Source organism: Equus asinus, chromosome 11 (genome assembly GCF_041296235.1).
Source record: "Equus asinus isolate D_3611 breed Donkey chromosome 11, EquAss-T2T_v2, whole genome shotgun sequence".
Taxonomy (NCBI): Eukaryota; Metazoa; Chordata; class Mammalia; order Perissodactyla; family Equidae; genus Equus; species Equus asinus.
The window spans coordinates 13,911,234-13,930,631 of record NC_091800.1 but is presented as its reverse complement, the minus strand read 5'-3'; the positions used below and the strand labels follow the sequence as shown (position 1 = coordinate 13,930,631).

Here is a 19,398-nt window from a genome sequence, read left to right as displayed (position 1 = left end):
GCCACAAATTTACTTTAGGGATTAGAAGATTAGATTAGGAATTAGAAACTGGGGGTGGGGGTTGGGGGGGAAGATCACCAAACAGAAAATAGGAGAAAAGATGAGAAAATCAGAGGACCAATCTAAGAGGCCTAGAGCCCAAACAACAAAAGTTCAAGAAAAATGAAGAGAAAAAAACAGAAGGGAAGAAATTACTAAAGAACTACTTCAGAAAAATTTCTCAGAACTCAAGGAAGGACATGTGTTTACAGATTGTTTGCCACTGTGTACGCAGGACAACGATTTTATTTTTTTAAAAAAGGATGACACCAAAGTACTTTATTATGAAATTTTGGAATACTGGTGGCAAACGATCTTAGAAACAGATCAGATAGTGAAGGACTGGGAATAAAAATAGCACTGAACTTAGCAGAAGCCATATTAGAAGCAAAAGATATCAGAGGAAACGGAGGCCAGGCCGGTGGCGCATCGGTTGAGTTCACACATTCTGCTTTGGCGGCCCGGGGTTCACCGGTTCGGATCCTGGGTGCAGACATGGCACCACTTGGCAAGCCATGCTGAGGCAGGCGTCCCACATATAAAGTAGAGGAAGATGGGTGCGGATGTTAGCTAAGGGCCAGTCTTCCTCCGCAAAAAGAGGAGGATTGGCAGCAGATGTTAGCTCAGGGCTAATCTTACTTAAAAAAAAAAAAAGGTATCAAGAGGAAATGTCTTCAAAATTCTGAAGGAATTATTTCAACCTGGAATTCTATATTCAGCCAAACTTAGAAAAACACCTCAAAAAGCTGCATATCCCCTTTCTCAATATGACTCTGGGGATTGTGAACCCTTGATAAATCTAGAAAGACATGTAATCCAGAAAACAGGGCTTCTAACACAGAAAGAAGTGAAAATAATTCCCAGAATGATAGCTGTGCAGCATACATAGAAAATAACCACTTCAGGGGCTGGCCCTGTGGCCGAGTGATTAAGTTCGCGTGCCCCGCTGCAGGCGGCCCAGTGTTTTGTTGGTTCGAATCCTGGTCGCGGACATGGCACTGCTCATCAAACCATGCTGAGGTGGCGTCCTGCATGCCACAACTAGAAGGACCCACAACAAAGAATATACAACTATGTACCATGGGGCTTTGCGGAGAAATAGGAAAAAAATAAAATCTTAAAAAAAAAAAAAAAAAAGAAAAAGAAAAAGAAAATAACCACTTCAGAATGGAGAGGGAATACAGACAGGCCCAGAGATCTCCAAGAAAAAGAAATGAAACTGATAAAGGTATTTTAACATATTGAGATGATTTTTATAGCTCCTGTGTAGGAATGAGTTGGTGACAAGGATACAGAAAATTAAGAAAAACAAAACAAGCAAGACAGGGAAAGAAGTAAGTTGAAAAGATATGTAATCATAGTATATCATATGTCAAGTGGCAAAAAATAATTTTCACAGTCATAACGTAAACATTGGATACAGACTTTGCTAAAAATTATACTATATTAATATGGGGTGATGGGGGAAGAGAAATATGTGGCAATATTGGTATAAGAGAGTTAAATTCTCATCTTTCATAGCAGGAAGCTAACAGTTAATTACACATCTAAACTGAAGGAGAAAAGCAGACAGAGAGAGCAGTATCAGCAAAAGAAACAGCCAAGGGGATTGAAGTGGTTGCCTCTGGGGAGCACAGATAGGGGTTAGGCAGGGTTGCATCAGTGGCTGCTTTTCTTTGGCCATAAGCCTTATATTATTTGAGTTTCAAAATTATCCACATGCATTGATTTGATAAAAACAAAAAATGGAAAGTCCCTGCAACGTTGATATTCTAAGCAAGATAAAACACAAGCCTGTTTCAGCTTAATTAAAAGCAACCTAATGTGGAGTTAATGACAAAGTATCTCTTTACCTTAAAATTGTTTAATTTATAAAATGCTTTTCTGAATTAGAGTAATCCAGAATACAACAGAAGTAAATTCCTTACAAGGTCTCCTCATAAGTGAATCTGAATGTGCAATAATGGCAGTAATTTCTGATAGCAATATTGCAGACTATTTGACATGACAAAGTCCTGTTACGTAAGTTTAAATCTACATAGAGAGGAAAGATATATTTTATTATTATACACTCAAGAATCACTGAAATCTAATTCTCTAATCACACTGGAATAGAGATCTGATTGAGTAATCAGGGTGGAAACAGAGCAACACCATGAGAACAAGATTACAGCACGGGCTATCAGTACCAAAATCGAACACCTGGTGCAAATTTACTCCTGCTCTTTAATTGCCAACTGCCTTATGTTAGCTCAATCAATATCCTTAATAGGTATTAGTAAATTTAAAATTTTAAATGTAAAACCTCTCTGGAATTTAACTGAACCAGTGATAGATTTTTACCAAGAGTGTGCATTAATTTAATTTACCTTTAACATAAGAGATTCTGGGGCTTCGAGAGGTGTACAGGCATCAGGAGAGCCCACCAGTTCTGCTCCATGAATAATAATCTTCTGACCCACGGTCAGTCTACCGTTCTTCAGGAGAGCTAAGAGGGGAGGATCTAAGTGGGCCTTAATAGCATACCATCCATCTGTAAGTTCGATAATGTCTGCTTTTTTGGTATCCACACTCCTAGTTTTACTGCTAGAAGTTTCAGATATATCTGTACTGGATGAAATTATTTCAGAAACACACAGAACAAGTCTTTTTGCAGCTGTGTCATCCCTTTCCATTATCTTTTTTATAGCTGATCTTCTGCTTCTATCAATTTCTATATCATATCTAAAAATAAAAACAAAAATGCATATTTTAGGCATTGTGGAGTCTAGAATTTCATTGTAATAAGTCACTGAATAATTGAGAATAAAAATAAAAGACTTTTATTGATGTACTGAGACAGAAGAGAATTTAAAATTTGTTAGCTAGCAATATATTGTTTCATACTGTTAAAATATGAATTCAATATTAAACCAAAAAGTGCAAAAATGCTTTATTAGCAATCCTCAAATAGTGGACCAAATTAGTAATTCATATTCTTCTCACAGGCCAAGAGGTTAAGGAGGGGGTGAGGGAAGAGGGAGGAAAGAGGTGTATGAATGTGTGATTTCTCTTAAGTAGGGCTGGGGGAGGATAAGAGAGCTGCTCCATACATCTCAACAGCAGCATGGGATGGCAACTGTCATCAACAACTGGCTGGTGTACCTCTATGACATGGAAGTCACAGACTGCATAGAAGTCCGAATCATACCATAGTATACGATTACATAATGTAATGTTTTAAACTTGCCTGTACTTTAGTTGAAGGAGCACTCGTTCTGGGGTAAGGCACCTATTAGCAAATTCCTTAGGAAAGGCAAATTCCATAGCTGCCAGTTTCCATACAATCCATCTATAGTGATTATAGACCCAAACTCTAGAAATAAGCTTTGGATCCACACCTGGGGTATCACACAGAGCCCTGAACAAATAAAGGTAGAATAATATCATAAAAACCACATAAGATGATATCGAATTCAATAACCATGACTATTCTTTGCACAAAAAACTAAACTGTACAAGATCATAGAAGTTTTTGAGTCAAGTAATGTAATTTTAGAAAATGATTTGACATGTATCAAAATGTACTAATAATTCCGCTTAACATCTTAGTCGATATAATTTATTTCAACTGGAAAATGAGATCCTTCATTTAAAATAATTATATTTTAGATTATTTTTCTTATTAAAGAAATTGTTTTTAGAAGTCACCTAAACACTTCCTTCCCTAGTCCTGGTGCTCTTCTTGATATCTTCCCTGCTCTGCTCAAATCTCTAACTCTTCTTCCTTTCCCATTCTCACTCTTAGTACCAAGGAAACAGAAGTAATCAAGAGAACTTCCATAAGCTTCCATCCTCACATCTATCAACCCACCAGCACCTGTACGCTTACACTTTGCCTTCTCCTGCCATTTGTACACTAGCTCCCACTCTTTCTTGCCTGGGATATTGATTTAGGAAATTCCTCTTCTCTCTCCTGCATCTCTTGCGTCTCAATTTCTTTCTCCTCTACTGGACAATTTCCATCAACATATAGAAGGTAGTTTTTTTCTACCTTAAAACAAACAAAACAAAACTAACACCCTTTAATCCTACTTTCTTCTCCAGATACTGCCCCTTTCTCTGCAGCTCTTTTTGCAATTCCTGAAAGAACTGACTATTCTCTCTCCAAATCCTCTTCTTCCACTGCTGTTTTTATTGCATTCTGATGAGGCTTTCACCCCACCAATCTACTGAATTATTTTTATTAAGGTTAGTAATGATCTCTATGCTAAATCCAGTGGTCAATTCTCAGTCCTCATCTTACTTTACCTATCAGTAGCAATTGACATAACTGGTCATTCTCTATTCCCTGAAGCTGTGTCTTCACTAGCTTGCAACACACCACACTCTTTGGCATTTACTTCTAACTTTTGGGTTGCTCTTTCTCAGTCTTTTTTTCATGGCTTTAAATTCCATCTATATGCTGACAGCTCTCAAATCGATTTCTCTGGCCTATACTTCACCTACGAACTCCAGACTTGCATATCCAACTGCCTATTAAATATCTCCACTTGGATGTCTACCAATATCTCAAATTTCAAGTTTCCCCAACTGAACTCTCCATTTCCCTTCCATCTTCAGTGTTCTCAATTCTCAGTACACAGTAACTTGTACCCTTCCAGCTACTAAAGCCAAAATCTTTGGAGCCATCCTTACTCTCCTCTTTCTCTCACACTCTTCCTCGAATCCTTGAACAAATCCTGATAGTGCCACCTTCAAAATATACCCAGAATTCAACTGCTTTTCACCAACTCCATTGCTACATCCTTGCTCCAAGCAACCATTTCTCACCTGGATTACTGCAATAGGTTTCTAAGTGCTCTCTGCTTTCATTCTTGCCTCTCCCTATAGTCTAATCTCAACAAACAGCCTGAGTCACTCTTTCAAAAATAAATCAGATGACGTCCTCCTTCTGCTTTAAACATTCTAACGGTTTACTCAGGGTATAAATGGTTACTGGGAGTAAAAGCCAAAGTTCTTATAAAGGTCTATAATGTCCTACCTCTTTACCTCATCTACTACTACTCTTCTCCTACCCACTCTACTCCAGCTACAGTAACTTCCCTCCTGTTCTTTAAATACTTCAAGCAAGCTTCCCTCTTAGAGCTTGGGATGCTTTCCCCAGATTGGTCCTATGCTCACTTCCTTGATCTCCTTCAGGTCATTGATCATACTTCACTGACTCAGTGAAGCCTACTGATACTTAGTCTATTTAAAAAATTGCACCTCTTCTCACCCAACTCTCTCTACTCCCTTTCCAGCTTTATTTACCTTCATGGTATTTACCACCTTCTAATATACTATACAATTTATGTATTTCTTTTCAAAATTTTCTTTCCCTACCCTAGACCCATCTACTAGAACATATGACTTATTAGGGCAGAGGTTTTTTGTTTTGTTATCCCTAGTACCCAGAATAGTAGCTGGCACATAGCAGGTGTTCAATAAATATTTCTTGAATGATCAAAAAGACAATAAAAGCTTCAACACTCAAATGTTATGAACCATCCCCACCTGATTCCTAAGCTCTACACTATGCAGCCTACTTAAACCAAGAAAATAATACAAATGTTTTACCATACTTTTCCAACTAGAATCAATAGCAGATATTTGTTATGTGAGACAATTGCAAGATATAAGTTAACGTTCCTTTTTTAAAATACTCCAAGAAACATTATTAAAAAAAATTAAGGAAAACTGTTTTACCACTTTCCCCAAACTATAAATTCTGGAAAGACATAAGAGATTTTTACAAATAAGGGTACTGGAGAAAGGTTTCCTGTCTCTTGCCATTGGCATTAGGTAATACATTTCTAACAGCAAAAATGTTAAATTATATTTGTATAAATATTAGAATCATAAGAGGTTATACAGTTTCTAAATTGTTGATGTTTTAGGGCACTGGAGTTTCCTAGCTATTTGGTATGACTGATATTTAAGTATTTCTGTTTAACTTTTATATTTATATATTTATTGAAATACACAATGAAAGAGAATATGATGTGTGTTTATCTATGATAAAGCCAACTCAAATTTAACTTTTATCATTCTTTATTTTATAAATCCATAAAAAAGTCCCAATTTAAAAAATATCAATTCATTAAATTCCAAGAGAAACTATAATTCACTTTTCAAAAGATTTCAACAGAATGTCAGTGAACTACAACTACAATGCACTGAAAATGATTCAATGTAAAAAATTTGATTTCTTTTTAAGTTCAACAGAGATAAGGAAAGAGAAAAAATGAGAGACTTGTGAGGAAGAGAGGGATGATATAAAAATTAACAAAAAATCTCTTTTTGCATAGAATACCTATAAAATTCTTCTTTTCCAGCCTTTCCATCATTGGAGGGTATGAGCCATCCACCATCAGCCAACTGTATTCCCTTTCCAGCCAATAAGGCTTCCTTACCAAAGTAATCCTGAGTGAGAAACTGAAAAGATCCTGCATTTTTGCTGTTAATTTTTACGCAATGTTTAGAAACGCCAAACATATACAGCTGCATAAAATAAATGATAGAAAAATTTGATAATGAATGAAAAAAATCAAACAAGAGCATGTTTCATAGACTAAAAACAATAACAAACCAAAGGTGAACTTACCAAAATTTTTTCATTTAAATATTAAAATATTCACTATAAAAATATGTAACTTATTAGAAGCTAAAAGTTTTAATGTAATATAAATGACCCACACATTCAAGAGCCTGCTGCCCCTTTTTCATATCCCTTGTGTACATGCCTCCTGCTACATCTGCCATAGGAAGTCATTGTGGGGATAAAAAAGCAATGTTTTCAGTAACCTCTTAAGTTCAAATATTTAGAAGGAAAAGATCAGTTAAAAGTGTAAGTATTTTGGTGAATTTGACCTCAGAAGGTTAGATTTCTACACAGGCCTGGCCTACTTTCAAGGGCCTTACTTTCACCCCAGCATGCCTAACCCCAAAGTATCTTTTCCTTTGTTCAGGCTTGACTCTGGAGTCAGACTCTCTGCTTTGGAATTGTGGCTCTCTACTTATTAGTTAAGTGACTTCGGGGCCATTACTTAACCCTCTCTATACTTCAGTCTTCTCATCTGTAAAATGATGGACAAAATAATGGTGCCTTTTTTTAGGGTGCTTGTGAAGATTAAGTGAGGTATAACCAATGCACGTATACTCTTAGAAGAGTGCCTAGCACACAGAAAATACTGTTACCTATTAATATTATCAATATTATTTTCACCTCTCCATTCCATTTCATCTCCTAAAATTCTAACTAGACAGCACGGGCTTAATTAGAATCTTCTTTTAAAAATGTAAATAGCTCTTAGAAGGTTCAGAGCTATAAGTTATTCATACTTTAAATTCAATGAGTCTACTTTAACATCTAGCTGAGAGTAAGTTTTGAAGGGGGAAGGGAAGCAGTAATTTTGAAGCACAGATCACTTTGGCAGGATAAGGCCGGCCAGCAGAGAGGGAGGCTACCACTGCAGGCTGATTAGGAAGCACGATGATTTCATTCATCCATCCCTGTATTAATTTGTTCATTCTTTAAACAGAACAACTTGGAGACATCGACTGATAAAATTACACTTTGCTATAAAAGCTCTTCACACTGTAGACAAAGCGTACCTGTTTATGGGAATATGCGGAGGGAACATGGCCTCCTACTGCTGCTTTCAGAGAGATTCTAGGCACACTGGACGTTTTTGCAAGATACAGACTGCCTGGCTGTGGAAAAATATGTTGTTTTTGTTTCTTTTTAATTCGCATATCCTGTTTATCTCTGGCATTCTGAAGATTGGTAATTAAATCTATTAAGGAATAAACAGCAAAAAATAAAATTGAATATAAAATTTAAAAAGTACAACCCCTATTCTATAAAATCATATGTATCAATTTGCCCTAACTTTAAATCTTCAGGGATAAAAAAAGTTTCAACTTGTAAAGAAGAGAAATACATTTGTTACTCTTATTTCAAATTTGGAAGAAAATTACTAGTCTGATTAAAAAAATACATTCTAATAGCAGTCCTAGATTGTATGTCTAAGAGTTTTTTTAAAAATAAAGTCCCACAAGTAGTTATCTTTGAAAGAAAACATTAAACTAATTTAAATCTAATGTTAAGACCTCGAAAAATCTAAAGCATTAAAAAAGGTTTTGAAATTATTAATCATCACAAAAGGGGAAAAACCCTCAAGGCATTAATTAATATAAGAAATATCTAACTGAAAGGCAAACGTGTCACACAAATTTTCACATAATACCTAAAGGCTCCTCTTCCCACTTTGTGAAAGTCATAGTTGCTGCTTGATTGGAGCCACTTTTGTTCAACTGACAGGTTTCACTGTCGTTAATATTATTTTCACTATCACCAGAGCCATGTTCATCTATGTTTTTTTGGTTGAGTTTGTTCTCCTCTAACTGAGTATTCCTGCTAACACAGCATTCATCTCTGTGAAAATGCGATTTAGTTTTAAAAGGTGGGACAAAGATTTTCCTCGGTTTGCCTGTAGTAAGCGAGTGTCTCCTTTTTTCATTTCTTGTGGCAGGAGCCTTATAAAATGGCTGCCCTGAAACTGATAAATTGCTTGAAGATTTTTCCAAAGTCAGATGTTCATAAAAATGAGAATTATATAAAAATTCTTGACCAGGTGCAGTAAAATTTGGCTTCTGTATTTCTTGCCGTTCCTTAGTTGTGCTACAATGAGGAGAAAATATTTAAATTTGATTATTTACCATTAAGTGTACACATATATAAATGTTTCGGAATATGCATTTTTTGGTAGACTCTCAATTCCTACATAGCAATCCTATTCTAGTAACTGTTTTGCACTTCATCACGGTTGCCAACCAAAACAATAATACACTTTTCAAGTCTATAACTATTACTCACACAGTCTTTGACTTTACCACCTTCCTCACATCATTTAAGAATCTGTCAAACAAGGATTCTGTTTGTCCCCTCCCGTTCTATCACAGTACTCCTTCCTTACCTCCTTTACCAGAGAAACATGTATGGGGATATGAATGGGGGAGGAGGGAAGCAGAGGCAGAAGCAGGGACACCACTTCTATTGAAATAATCCAGGGAGTTTTATGGTGACTCGATCTAGGCGTTAGGGGGAGAAGTGGTGAGAAGTGATTGGATGTAGGGTATATTTTGAAAGCAGACTTGTTGGAGTTTTGCTTTTATAGGAAAACAGATTAGAGTAAGGGACATGAGCTTTGGAAACGTTAAGTTTAAGATGTTTATTAGTCACTCAAATAAAAATGTCAAATAGGTAGGTGGATGAATGAATATGTTGTCAGGGAAGAAATCTGGATGATTTTGAGTGGTTCAAGCCTTCAGTGAAAAAAGTAACTGCAGGTGTGGAGGAAACAGCACGAGAACTAGAAGTGATGCCTGAGGATACAAGTGAATTGCTGCAATCTCATGATAAAACTTAGATGGATGAGGAGCTGCTTTTTATGATGAGCAAACAAAGTGGGTTCTTGAGACGAAATCTATCCTGGCGAAGATGCTGTGAAGAACGTTGCAATGACAACAAAGAATTTAGACTATTACATAAACTTAGTTAATAAAGCAGTGACAGGGTTGGGACGATTGACTCCAATTTTCAAAGAAGTTCCACTGTGGGTAAAATCCTATCAAACAGCATCACATGCTACAGAGAAATTGTTCATTAAAGGAAGTCAGTTGATGCAGCAAACTTCATTATGGCCTTATTTTAAGAAATTGCCACAGCCTCTCCAACCTTCAGCAACCACCACCTGATCAGTCAGCAGCCAACAACATTGAGACAAGACTCTCTACCAGCAAAGATTATGACTTGCTGAAGGCTCAGATGACGGTTAGCATTTTTTGGCAATACAGTATTTTTTAATTAAGGTATGTACATTTTTTATAAACATAATGCTACTGCACACTTAACAGACTACGGTATAATATAAACATAACTTTTTGTTGTTGTTGTTTTTGCTTTTGTTTTTTTGAGGAAGATCACCCCTGAGCTAACATCTGCTGCCATTCCTCCTCTTTTTTCTGAGGAAGACTGGCCCTGAGCTAACATCTGTGACCATCTTCCTCTACTTTATATGTGGGACGCCTACCACAGCATGGCATGCCAAGCAGTGCCATGTCCTCACCCGGGATCCAAACCGGCAAACCCCAGGCCGCCAAAGGAGAACATGCGAACTTAACTGCTGCACCACTGGGCCGGCCCCTAAACATAACTTTTATACACACTGCGAAACCAAAATATTCGTGTGACTCGCTTTATTGTGATTTTCACTTTATTCTGGTGGTCCAGAACTGAACCCACATCTCCAAGGTGTAGCCTGCTGAGAAATATGTTTCAAAAATACAGTTCAATGACTTTTTTCAACAATGCCACAAGTAAGCCATATCTTCGGGCTTAAAAATTTACCAGGTAGAAAAGGTTTCACAACTGCTTTCTACAACTTTAGATGCTTCTATGATATTTGCATCTATTGTCTCTAAGTGACATCTCTGTAACTGCTTCTTCTTGACCTTTTCTATTGAAAAGCCACTACGGAAATTGAAGACATAGCTCTTTGTCGGGGATCAAAAAGTAGTTTGGAAGCTCTTGGTACATAGATGGGAGTTGCTGATTGTATGCTACACTGTAGATTAACTGAAGCTTCCAACAGTGGAAACTTAGCTACCAGCATCCTGGAAGCTGAGTGAGAGAAGAGGACTTGGGGGAGAGGATACCCAACATTCAGTATGATACATTAACTTAATCCCCTTGCTTTCATTACATTACTCCTGCCTTCAACTGTACCTAGTGTGTTCACTAACAGAGAAAGCCCCTGTTGTACCCTCTCTGGAGAATCGATCTCTAATTTCTGTTAAGAGTGGACAAGAGGTAGTTGCCCAGCTTCATGGAGTGAAGGAGGGGTCTGATTGCTCTTAAACATATTTTCAACTTATACCCTTGTTTTGGTTCCTTCTTTCTTCACCACCCAATTCTGAAGATTCATAGATACCCGACCTTTTGAGGCTTCTCTAGCGTAAAATGGTTGCTTCTCTCCTCTCCTCACTACCTACCAGCTTCGAGTCAGTTTTCTCCCATATGCTCTGAAAATTGAGTCACTGTGGTCTCCTCTCCCATTCTCCATGTTTGGGGGTGTGTCTGTGTAAGTTCCCTCACTGTTGTTTTGGTAAAATTTTGGAGGCAATGAAAGTAGATGAGTATGCTCAATTCACCATCTTTACCAAGAAGTTTCTTAACACAGTAAAAATACTTCAGGTTCTGCTTTAATTTTATCTTGTAGGCAAACTCTCCCAGAGCTCTATTCTTCCATTCCCAAATGTATTTCATTTTTACAAAAAAAAAAATCCTTCCTGTCTAGGATTAGCAACACAGCTATAACCCTGGGTCTCGTTCAATATCATCCTGATGGCTCCCTTTGTCTCTCGCCTATGTTGAATTTGTTTCTTAAAATCTCTTATCTTCCTCCTCCTTGATTTATGAACTTGTTTTAGTTAGCTTCCTGAAAAAAGTGCATGGGAGATAAACCTTTTGGTACTTTGCATCTGAAAAATGTCTATCCTCACTCCTATTTGATACTTTGCTCAGTGACAGGAATCTAGGTCGGAAATTATTTTCTCTCAGAATTTTAAAGGGATTGCTCTGTAATAGACGTTATAGAACTTATAATCTTCTAGCTTCCATTGTTAATGGTGAGAGGATTTGTGCCATTATGACTCTTGCAACTTTGTCTGAAACCTGATTTTTTGCCCTCTGGAAAATTTAAGGTTCCTCTTTGCCGCTAGTGTTCTAAAATTTCACAAGGATGCGCCTTAACGTGGGTCATTTTTATTGTTGTGCTCACTCAGAGGGCCCTTTTAATCAAGGAAAATCACGTCCTTCAGTACTAATAAAATATCTCAAATTATTTCTTTGAAAATTTCTCCCTTCATTTCGCCTGTTCCTTAAATTCCAAATTTTTACATGTTAGACCTACAGAACTGACTTTTCTGATCATCTTTTCACTCCTTTTTTCCTCTTTTTCTTTTTGTTCTACACTCTGGGAGCTTTCATAACTTTTATTTTCTATTACTTCCACTGAGTTACTTTATTTGTGCCATCATATTTTTAATTTCTAAAAGTTCTTTTTATAGCAACTTGTTCTTATTTTAAGGATGCAACTCGTTCTCTTTCCTGAGAATATTAGTGTTTTTTTTTGAAGGTTTCTTCTCCTTGCATGGTCTATTTCTTCTAAGTTCCTTTTCTTCTGTTTTGGTTTTACACTTTGGATACTATCTTTCACAGAGGCTCTCTTCCAATGACCACTGATCCTTGATTATCTTTTCTTATTTAAGAACGAAGCACTGAATAGTTGACTGGAAGCTGTGTGCTGGTGGGGCTTGTCAATTGTTGGCTTCATTGTCTGGCTGTGCTGTTTCATTTGAGTACTTGCAACTGTCAGTATTTTTAGTCTTTTCTATTGGGCTCGTCATGTTCCCCAGACAAAAAAATCTTCCAGTCTTCTGCCTAGAGGCCTAGCTGCCAGCATTTGGGAGCCAAGTGTGGGAAGGAGGCTAGGGAGTCTCCCTACTCTATATAAAGATTTTTACTTAATCTCTGTTTTCAGTACCTTCCCCTCAATTGTGCCTGGTGTCCCTACTCCCAATTCAGAATCCCTCCAATTCATCTTCACCAGAGAACACCCTTCTGGTCTTCATGGGAAGAGGGATAACTGCCTGCCTGCAGTAGGGGAGGGGATATAGATGTTTCTTAAACAGAATGTCAACTAATTTTCCTACTTTCTACCTCACCTTCAGAAGTACATGTTGCTGCCAGTTTGAGTCTTTCTCAGGTTCTTTAGGGGAAACTGAATACCTTCTCTGTTGCTCTAATGTCAGGTTTTATCTTTCTAAGTCATTCATGCTTTTTGGCTTCCAAAATTTTATTTCTTCTGATCACTGTCCTTGTGGATTTATACATTAAAAAAAAAAATTCCCGTTAGTAAATTTTAGCAGGGTTTTAAGAGGGAGAAGAGATAAATGAATATTTGCAATATATGCCATCTTTTGGTTAACTGATTTTGAGTAATTTCCTTAATCCTCCTCAACCTCAGTACCTCATTCATAAAACTGAAATAAAACATTTTTCTACTTTACAAAGTTGTTATAAAACTAAAAGATGAAATAATAACATGAACAGCACCATAAAGTATACCAAAGTAAAGAATTATTTAATCCTGATGCAAGCTTTCAAAAAGGGAAGTGTTAACTTCTTTATCGCATATGTGTCATTATTTTTAGAAATATTTACTTAAAAAACTCATGCTTTTCCTATATTATATTAGTATAATTTTAAAAAATTTAAACATGTCTTACCAAAAGGGTCCACAGGTAACTGGCTCTAAAGAAATGTGATGCATAAACAATCTTCTATCTTTTATTGTGCCTAGAAAAATATTATTTTACATTATACATTAATGAAAATGTATTTTACATTATATTTTAATGAAAATCTAATGTGAGATTTTATTTCCTATGTCTATTACATAATATTGTAAATATTTACATAGAAAAATTTGAGACAATTACAGACTTCAAAATTTTCAATGCATATAATGGATGCTCAGTAAACAACTATCAAAAGAAATGTTTGATTCACAAATTGATAACGACTACATACCAAATAACTCACAGTACAAACACATTAAATCAGCATAAATTTAGTCAACTGATGTCAATCATAACTCTAAGGTGTTAGTTAATTGTCACTGCAAATATCAAATTTAAAATTTAGTCTTCTGAAGGTTAAAAGCTAAACTTTAGATATTATTCATTCTCAGTATGTAAATTGTACTTCTTAAACCTTCAACTAGTCCATTAGTAGGGTATTGGTTGAATAAACTAGAATTCATTGACATAGTCACATGACCAAGTATTATGCACCATACAAAGGAATGAGGAAGATCTTACGTACTCATTAAGGAGTGATCTCTAGATAAATTCTAAAGTAAACAATAACAACAGAGAAGGTACAAAATAGTGTAGATACTGAAACCTTTTGAGTAAGAAAGGAGGGTAATGAGAATATTCATACTCATATTTACTGATTTTTACAAAAAAAACCTCTAAAAGGATAAACTAAAACCCATTAAAGATGGTTACCTATATAATGAGCAAGAGGTGGGGAAGGTGGCGAACAGTATGGAGCAGACAGGGATGTAAACAAGACTTCTCCAGGTAAACCTTTCTATAATTTTGACAAATGAACTATGTAAATGTTTTATTTATTCAAATATAAAATTAAAAAAGAAAAAGCAAATCCTGAAATTGAAAACAAATGAATCTAACCTAATTACCAAATCGTAACCACATACAAAAGAATTATTTTGAGTGACATTTGAACACAATACGTGGACTATATATCCTTAATTACATATATTCTTTAAGAAGAAAACTGCAAAGAACACAAACTTCCATTAGTGCTTTTATTGTTAGTAGTAACTGGTATTGTAAATTTGAAACTACTATGTATATACTATAAAACAGTACTTCTTAAAGGGTGATCCACGGAGCCCTGAGCGGGGTAGCCACGACCCTTTTAGGGGATTCAAGTTGTTAAAACTATCATCATCATAATAATAAGTTATATATATCTTTTTCACCAGGTTGACATTTGCACTGCTGGTGTATCTTGCTGTATACTTTAGTGCGATGACTGTCTCAAGGAAATGCACTTATATGAACTGCACTAGTATTTTTTCCACAAAATTCCATTTTTACTTGAAAGAATAACCAACAAACTAGAGTTATTCAGACTTGCATATCTGGCAGACATTTTCTCAAAAATGAATGAAATAGCTTGCCACTACAAGGAAAACAAGTGATAGTATTTGTTGCCATTGGTAAAATTCAAGCTTTTAAACAAAAATTAGAATTTTAGAAAGGTTTTATCTGAAACTTCCCAATACTTAAACTTTTCAGATTAAATCAGTAGTAAAATTAACAAAAGTGATTGTTTAATATGGTATAATAACAGGTCAACGTTTGGAAGAACTGCATAACTCAGTGAGTATTTCCAAAATGACCAATGCACAATGTTAACAATATTTCTCAGTTTTAATTTCAAATATGGTAAATACAAAGAGTTGTAATCTACACAAATAAATGCTCTTTGGGATCCTCAACAATTCTTAAAGAGTATAAAGAGGTCTTTGGACCAAAAAGTTTGAGAACCAACACTGTAGGATAAAACACATAAGTAAATATGTTAAGGTTATTAGGAATCAAGAATTTCAGTATTAAAAAAATAATAACACCAGAAGCAATGAGCTAGCTAGCACCCAAATCTTGCTTTTTAAAAACTATTAACTGCTGAAAGGATCTTTGGAGAAATGGTAATTCTAGGATTGGTGCAGGGAATTACAAGGACATCTTAAGAAAATCTTTTGTGATTAAAAAAAAAGAAAGAAAGCGCTCAAAGGTCAATCAAAGTATGTTAAAAAACACAAAAAACCTTTGGGAAACATTATTAAGAGACTTCCACTTTCAAATTTGGGATGATTTGAAATCAATCAAAAAGGATGTTTTCTTTTTGTAAATAAACATTATTTATAACATATTTTACTTTTAAACTTTATACATATTATAACTAAAAATCTAAGAAATGAATTTTATTCAACAGAGAAAGAAAAAAATTCATTTGCTATCATTCGCAGTGATTATTACACAACTATTCCTTACTCTGAAAAATTGGTAATGAAAGGCAAAGAATTAAGCATTTACCCTGGCTTTTCAGGAAGAACTATAGTTCATCCCCAGTTGTTAAGGGAAAGCTCTTTCTTCCTGAAGAATCCCAGCTAATAAATGAATAAGGAATAAATGAATTTGAAAATCACTATTTTTCAACCTCCAATTTAATAATCGACTTAGGTAAATATTATCAATGGATGTTAAAATTGAGTGAAAGATTGGTAAACCGGATATTCTTGCAGTACCAAAGAATCCTCCCACAGAATACCTGCTAATTGCAAATGGAAAAATAAATCTTTTCAATGAAGTGATCTAGTAGTTAGCATCGTAACCAAGTAATCAAATCATTTGACATAATGTGCCCCCAATATGATGAAATACACATAGACAACTCCTCTATGAGGCATTCTTGCCAAAAATGCACAACCTAATCCTAATTAAGTCTTTGATCCAAATAGGGAATCGAGCAACAAGTTAAATGATATCTCAAGGAAACAAACAAATTCCAGAAGGTGGGACAGTCTACAAAACAACCAGGTTGTGCTTAACAACTTAAAGTGCTAATGGCATAAAAAATAAAAATAAAAAATGTAAGAAGACTACTGTAGATTATATTCTATCAGATATTAGGCAATTTTCTTCGGTGATAATGGCTCTGTGGTTATACTATTATGAAATGTCATTATATTTGAAACTAACAGTGAAATGTTTTGGCAAAAAAGATACATAAATACCCACAGACATATTACTATATATATCCACATATTATACGTAATTAGATAAAACAAATATAGTAAATTAATAACTAGTGAACATAGGTGGCAGCTATATGGCTATTCATTACATTCTCAATTTTTCTGTGTGAAATGTTCATACTATAAAATTAGAAGGAAAAGAATCATTCATTGGCAAATGGTGGAGGATGATAATGGTAAAAAAAATCACTTTAAAAAATAAAAATAAGATGTGATAACTAAATAAATACTGAGTATCTACTGGCTCAAGATAATTCCAAAAAGGGAGTTATGATAGTATTTTATGAAATAGCGACACTGCTAGAATTACATACATGTTCTTCCATTTACTCCTCCCTAGAACGATGTCAAAACCAACTGTTTTAGAAGGACAAATTTGCCTATATGCATACAATTTAACACTATTCTTTCAATACCTGGAGAGAAGTCACATATTACACAGGTTCTAAACACAATTTATCAAGTAACAACTCAGTATAGTAAAAATTATCCTAGAAATTATTTATATTTCTCTAATCATGGTTTTAGCTTTCAACTCTGTTCAGAATTCCTGTGCATACTAAGGTTTGAGAACTATTAAGTCAGGAGAAAGAACAGAAATAAATGCAGTTTTCTGGACACTCAAATCATTCTGTTTTTAAGATAACTTTCAAATCTCTACCATTAAATGAGACATGAGTTAGAAAACTCCAAAGTGTTCCTGCTTCTTGTGGGATTTCTCTCATGTGTTTCAGAACTAAACCTCTTCAGTTTAATACATTTATCCATCACTATCTGAAACCTTCCTTTCCAAATCCAGGAATCAAATATATAGTGAGCAATAGTTACATATGCTTTATCTATTTTCAAGCATTCCATGGTAAGAACTTCGGATTTCAGTCTAAACGAGATAGGAACCCAGGGAGAGTTTTAAGCAGTCAAGTGACATGATCTGATCTTCGTGTTAAAAGGATGATTCTGGTTGCTGTGTTGAGAACAGCCTGGAGGAAGGGCAAAGGCAAAAATGGGAGATCAGTTAGAAGCTATGACAGTGGCTTGGATGAAGATGGTAGAGGTAAGGGTGAGAAGAACTATCAGCTTCTTGTTATATTTTATAGGCAGGACCTACAGGACATGTTCATGGGTTGGGAGTGGAGTATGAGGAAGCAAAAGAGTAAAAAACGACATCAAGGTTTTGACGTGATTAGCTGGCCAAATGGCAGTGGGAAAGGAATGATATCAGAAAGGGCAGGTTTGGGGCAGGGATGGAATCAGGAGTTCAGCACTGGCCATATTAACTTTGAGACGCATATTAGCAATATGAGTAGAAATGTATCAAGTTGGCAAATGAATACGTAAGTCTGGAGTTCAAGGATAGGCTAAGATTGCAGATGAAGTTTTGGTAGCCCCCGAAGTTTAGGCAGAGGAGAGGTCTAAGGATAGAGCCGTGGACACTCCTATGTTTGGAGTAAGGAGAGACTAAGGAAGAACCAGCAAAGACAACTGAGAAGGAGTGGCCACGTAAGAGGAGAACCAAGAGAATGCGGTGGTCTCGGAAGAGTGATTAACTATGTCAAATGCGGCTGAAAGATGGAGTCAGATGAGGACACAGAAATACCTGCTGGATTTGCCAACATGGAGATCACCATGTGACTTCAAAAAGAGCGATTTTGGCGGAATGGTGAGGGTCAAAAGCTTGACTGGATTCTAAAACTCAAGCTTTAAATTATTGTAAGTTCTTACTAAATTCTCATAGCTCTTTTATTAAAAAAGTCAGTATTTTACAATCATTTCACACTTCCCAATTATGGAGAACCTCTGCATCATACTAGGTATTATGAAGAAAAAGCTCATATAACAAACAAGGCAAGATATAAATTTAACAAATCACACTGTAAAGTCTTGTCCAATTATCTATACACCCAAAAGAAATGAGAAAAATAACTTTAAGAATACTATGTATAGTACCTAGAGAGGGGAAAAAGATATGGATATGAAGCAAATTTTACCATCTGGAGTGCTTTTTGAAGCCGTTAAGGATTTTTCTTGATTTTCCATTATCCTGTCAAATTCATTTAACAAGTTTCTTTTGATTGGGGGTTCTCCTAAAAAGAAATTTCCATACGTGTTTTTAAAGCAAATATTAATTATTTTATTTTTCAAAAGCCTACAGCCCATTTTTAAAAACTAAAGTACTGACTCTTGCAATATGTTAAGCAAAAAAAATAATTATAATTTAAATAGTGACCTATTTTGAAAGACAAAATTCATTTTTCAATATCAATTTAATTTCTATTATTTTTTGACCATTTAAAATAACAATACTTTATAGAGTCTAGGGATAAACAGATGCTACCAGATGCCACACATAAGCCACTTTTTAATAAACTGGCACTGAATGTAACTCTAGGTTTACTAGCAACAAGGAAAAATTTCTTCAAATAAATTTTTTTTTGCAGTAAGCTCAAGAAGAAATTTATTATATAGGTTCTTGAATTAGAGTCAGTGAGTAGGAGAAAAGATTTTTTAAATTACCAAAATTACATTAAAAAATTGGTAAAAATAATACTTCTTATTTAAAGATTCTACAAAGGCTGAGAGTAAAATTAAACCATAATTCAAGTTATGCATTTCCATGTCATATTGAGATAATATTTGATAACGAGTACTTTGCTTTTTGATGCTTTATTAAAGGGAGTGAATTTGCAGAAATTAATAAGTAAAAATGTCCATGCAAGCCTTTATAAAGTGATAGATAATAAAGAGATTTAATCGTTTAACAAGGACCTATACTATTTAAGTAACCAGAAGCTGATTAAGCGATAATAATTATACATAATAGAAGTGAGAAAAATTCAATAGCAATGCTGTTGAGAAC

The 19,398-nt window shown here is 35.2% G+C and overlaps 1 protein-coding gene across 6 annotated transcripts in view; it reads right to left on the bottom strand.

The window, feature by feature from the left end:
- The window catches only part of BRCA2 (BRCA2 DNA repair associated), a 65,439-nt gene that overhangs the window by 23,859 nt on the left and 22,182 nt on the right, over positions 1-19,398 (bottom strand). For all 6 annotated transcript variants that reach the window (XR_011506852.1, XM_044777302.2, XM_070520472.1 and 3 more), the window contains 7 exons: positions 18,530-18,625; positions 13,414-13,483; positions 8,310-8,743; positions 7,675-7,856; positions 6,374-6,561; positions 3,269-3,439; positions 2,409-2,763 (listed from right to left, as the gene is read on the bottom strand). Coding sequence is in view for 5 of the 6 variants with exons in the window: in XM_044777302.2 (XP_044633237.2) it covers positions 2,409-2,763; positions 3,269-3,439; positions 6,374-6,561; positions 7,675-7,856; positions 8,310-8,743; positions 13,414-13,483; positions 18,530-18,625 (1,496 nt within the window). In the remaining variant the exon portion in view is untranslated. The remainder of the gene's footprint in view (positions 1-2,408; positions 2,764-3,268; positions 3,440-6,373; positions 6,562-7,674; positions 7,857-8,309; positions 8,744-13,413; positions 13,484-18,529; positions 18,626-19,398) is intronic.